The following is a 4,718-nucleotide window of genomic DNA, read 5'->3' as shown; positions in this document are numbered from 1 at the left end:
GTTTGTGCGTGTGTGTTTGTCTGTGTGTGTGTTTGTGTGTGTGTGTGCGTGTGCGTGTTTGTGTGTTTGTGCGTGTGTGTTTGCGTGTTTGTGCGTGTGTGTTTGTGCGTGTGTGTTTGTCTGTGTGTGTGTTTGTGTGTGTGTGTGCGTGTGCGTGTTTGTGCATGTGTGTGTTTGTGTGTGTGTGTGCGTGTGTGTTTGTGCATGTGTTTGTGCATGTGTGTTTGTGCGTGTGTGTTTGTGCGTGTGTGTGTGTGTGTGTGTGTTTGTGCGTGTGTGTTTGTGCGTGTGTGTGTGTGTGTGCGTGTGTGTGTGTGTAAAATACTTTTTGTGAAAAATAAAATCTCAAATTATTAAATATCAGGTCACTAAATGAACTTGAAGTGCTGGGACTGCGATCATATAACGTAGGAGTTTAATTGGATTCTAAGATCAGATTCACTGAAATCATGAGTTTGATGTTTGAAAGGTTTCGGTAAACACGGATCCAAAAATATCGAAGTGCTAACGTCCAGTTCGAGACCGATTATGGGTCAAAACTAGACTGGGACATTCGTTAACATGCACTGTTCAGAAAAATGTCCAAATTTGGATCAGACACAAAATTCCAAGACTGAATTGTGAAAGGTACAAAACTTGAGATCTACTAGCGTCAGAGGTTTGTATGACATTAGAACAAACATCCCTCCATTATCCTCCACGTACCTGGTTAGGGTGAGGTGGCAGCAGGTTACGATGGTAATCCAGATCTTTTACCCAGCAGCATTTTCCAGTTTCTCCTGGAGGATCTTGAGGCTTTCCCCAAACCACATGAGATGTATTCTCTCCAATAGGTACTGGGTCTTCTCCTGCTTGTCCTTCTCGATGGGTTGAGAAACCTCAAGAGGCAGACAGGAGCCATCTTCACCTGATGCCAGAACCAACTCGGCTGTCTTCCTTCTTCTCCGACTTCGGCCAACCTTCAAAGGAGGCTAATTTCATCCACTTGTATTTGCAACTTCAGTCGTGCCAATACCCAGATCTCCGGACTACAGGTGAGAATGGACATGGACTGGCAGGTGGAAACTTTTCACTACGAAAGTTCAGCATGCAGCTGCAGACTACCATTGTTTCAGGCCAGTTCATGGCACAAAGTCAAGCATGTCTTCATGGTTGTTGGACATCACCGAGTTTGCCTTTTCTCTTCAGTCCGGTTTGTGACATCCATGGACGTGAAGCAGGAACCTCAGAACGGCAGTGATCTCCAGAATTCCCCACTTGGTTATTACAGCCACCGTAATAATGCAGATGCTGAAAAGCATGAAGGGGTGGTCGGGTCGTGGGTCCTTCACACGTGTGTTGAAGGTTTTTTGGCCCAAATCGGGACTTTGATATTGGATCTTGGTGAACTGTTGACCCTTTGATTGGCAGTTTACACCTTAAATCTGTAAAAGCTCTGGACTGGAGTGCATACTTGGAGAGGAAGATGTCAACATCAGCAAATCCACATAATTAACTGAGCTGGAAGCGTCACAGGTCTGTTTCTGTCTTTGCGTCTCAGTTCTGTAAAAAGGAACAAGTGTCAGCTCATCAGCCGGCACTCTGGATCTGAGTTTCAGCCTGATGGGTTTCCCTCCTGGGTCTGGCCCGTTGGACTGTACTCAGCAGTTTGGAGGTCCGACGGTTTATCTGATGTCGGGTCAGCTGCTGAGGAGGGTAGGATTCAGCTGATGGGTCTGTTTGAGTTCTCTCATTCATCATCAGCATCGCATTACTCATGCTCAGCCATGAACGTGTGGGTTTATGCCTCCGCCCTCTGAAGTCGAGTAGAGGTCATACTTGGTGTTTTGGCTACCAGCTGTTTGGTGTTGATGACTCAAGCTAATCAGATTCCACTTTACTTATACAGTATGTCAGCACAGACCACAGTTTTTGTTTTTTAATTTTCCCTTGTAATAACTCAAACCAGTATCAAACTGCTGCTGAAAATAGTCCCCAACAGAAATACTATGTCCTTTTGCTTTCACAGTCACAGAGGTTTTTGGTGCACCCCTGCATACCTCTTTGCAACCCAACAAAACCAAGCAACCTGCAGTAACCACTCTCCAGGCGGTTGGGGAATCCCCAGCTGTTTTTAGGCCTGTGTTAATGGATCTAAGTCAGATCCATCATTTGAAAAATGATGAAGAACTTTAAATAAAAGCTAGAGAAACACCAGAATGAGTTTGAGGTTCACAGCTACAGACAGGGTATCTGATAGATGCACAGCTAACTCAACGCCAGCTGGCCACTTATGAACAGACAAGTGCAGGGCTGGACTGCCAATCCGGTGTGCCGTTGGCGTCTTACACTCATGAGGATCTGGCAGCAGTGACGATGCCCATCAGCCGCCATCGCTGCTCGAAACCACAAAAACATCTGTTTAGTCTTAATAACAATAATCAGCACCTGAGCTGACCTGATGCAGCATCTTGCCTTTTATCACATGAACACGATGAGACAGTGGATTCGATGGGCACTATTTTCAGAGGCGGAGGGATTTGGTTGCTGCTGCTGGTGATAACAGTAGAAACCGCGTTCACCCAGAGAAACACAGAAACATCCAGACTGTTGTTAACATGACACTTTATTGATAAGTGCTACATGTTGTGGATTGATCGACGATCGACTGCAGGGAGGGCGGGGCTGACGGATGATGGTGGATGGGGCCGGTTTACTCGTACAGCCAGGACTGGGCGCATGGGGTGTAGGTGACAAACTCCTCGGCCTTGAACCACAGGTCGACCTCCATCTTGGCGTTCTCCAGGGTGTCGCTGCCGTGGATGATGTTCCTGTGGAGACGGAGGTGATCGGTGCGGATCAATAACTGATCAATGATTTCAGGGTTTGTGGGGGGAGGGGAGGGGTTCTTTCAGACAGCTAATAGAAAATGTCTCATTTCAAAAATGCGTTAAAATTTTTCACATTTTGTTAAGACTTTAAAATATTATGAATTTAAGAGATCTCATTAACATTTTGTGAGTGTTTTAGTTTTCTAATGTCTTAACACACACACACACACACACACACACACACACACACACACACACACACACAGCAGCTGGACAATGCAGTGGTAACACTACTTGCTTTTGGACCTTCAGGTCGGGGGTTTGACTCCCGACCATGGTGTGTGTGTCCAGTAAGGCTAAGTGAAATATGTTACAGTGATACTGATGATGCTACGGCCGGGGGGAGCCGGGATGGAGGACTGGGAGGAGACACTTTTATCCCACTGAGATCCTAATCTTTACTACACTGAGTTATTACTGGCTGAAAAACAACAGTGTTGTGAGTTGTGTGGGTCCGTCTGCTCTGCGTGATGTTGTGTTATAAAACAGAGGCAGTCATGTCGTGGTCGCTTGCTCACCTGCCGATGTTGATGCACAGATCACCACGGATGCTGCCGGGCTTGGAGTCAGCGGGGTTGGTCTCACCCAGCATCATCCTGGCCAGCTTCACAATGTTCTGACCCTCCCACACCTGGAATGCACAAACACACACTTACAAACAGCTGAACTGAATTTTGATGTTTACGTTGAAAGGTGAACAGTTTTAGTTCTTTTCTACTTTAGTGATACAGGAAGAACAAACCAGTGTAATCCATAGACTGTATCTAAAAGATGGACGAGACCACTGTGATGTCACCAGTTTCAGTTTTCTGTCACCATCACGTCAAATTAAATATTCTAAATTGTCAGGAACTGCCTCCTCGGTGGACTTGCTGCTCTATAGGGGGCGCTCTTGAACTCACCCAGAATAGAAGTAAAATGTAAACACTGTCTTCTAGTTTTGGACAAAAAGTCTCAAGACCACTGACAAAGTTGTATTTTAAACATAGGTTAATGAAAAATATGTCAATAAAGAGAGAATGATTATTAAAGTAGATTTTATTGAAAATAAATACATATGAAAACCAAATAAGATTTTGAAATCTATAATGATCTGTTTGAGGGGGGGTGGCGCCCCCTAGTGGCGCCCCTGCTGATAGCGCCTTCTTGGCGATTGCACCCAAAGTGTAGATCCATTAGATCCATTAACCTCACAGCAGCCATATTAATGGTCAGATCACATCATTAAAAGGCTCCAGCTGCACAAACAAGGTCCAGAGGTTCAGTTGAGGTGAAGCTAGCAGACAGCTAGCAGCTACAGCCTAAAACCTAAGTCGCCATCATCCACCTGTCACTCAAAAAGGCCACGCCCCTAATAATGCAAAATTTAAGCCTTAATACAATTTAAACAGGTGAGTTATAAAAAACAACAGCTGTTTGTGTATCAGGATGTAAACGTGTTTATTTCTGCTGTAAACGTTTAAAATGGGACTGACTCCCTGCTGCAGCCTCTAGTGGATGTCAGAGGAACTGCAGTTTTAGGTGCCTCATATTTCCTCTCAAACTCAAACTGTTTGCAGTTTTGTTTTTATCCCCTTTTGGTTGCAAACGTGTGCGAGGTCAGGCTAAATAAAGCTTGGATGATTAAAGTCTCCTATGTTTGTCCGGTGGAGGTCGGAGCACGATGCCTTGAACACGAGAGGGTGTGAATAGATGGAGAGACGAGTGAGGCAATGGAAAGAGATAAAGCGAGAAAGATATGTGTGTGATGGCGGCGCTAGAGGCGAGCTGAGTGTGTTTGTATGTGTGTTACCATGGCGAGGACGGGTCCAGAGGACATGTATTTGCAGAGTCCAGCGTAGAAAGGCA

General features: G+C 45.4%; 1 protein-coding gene across 1 annotated transcript in view; it reads right to left on the bottom strand.

Moving 5' to 3' along the window:
- Positions 1-2,587: 2,587 nt before the first annotated feature.
- Positions 2,588-4,718, bottom strand: part of LOC113020127 (nucleoside diphosphate kinase B-like) — a 5,566-nt gene continuing 3,435 nt past the window's right edge. Inside the window, exons 3-5 of the mRNA XM_026163837.2 lie at positions 4,663-4,718; positions 3,389-3,501; positions 2,588-2,810 (exon numbers count right to left, since the gene is read on the bottom strand). The exon at positions 4,663-4,718 is cut by the window's right edge and continues 46 nt beyond it. Coding sequence (XP_026019622.1) covers positions 2,693-2,810; positions 3,389-3,501; positions 4,663-4,718 — 287 coding nt within the window. The 3' untranslated portion in view covers positions 2,588-2,692. The remainder of the gene's footprint in view (positions 2,811-3,388; positions 3,502-4,662) is intronic.

This window comes from Astatotilapia calliptera, chromosome 4 (assembly GCF_964374335.1).
Source record: "Astatotilapia calliptera chromosome 4, fAstCal68.1, whole genome shotgun sequence".
Lineage (NCBI taxonomy): Eukaryota > Metazoa > Chordata > Actinopteri > Cichliformes > Cichlidae > Astatotilapia > Astatotilapia calliptera.
Note: the sequence above shows the minus strand (reverse complement) of the source record. Positions and strands in the feature narration are given on the sequence as shown.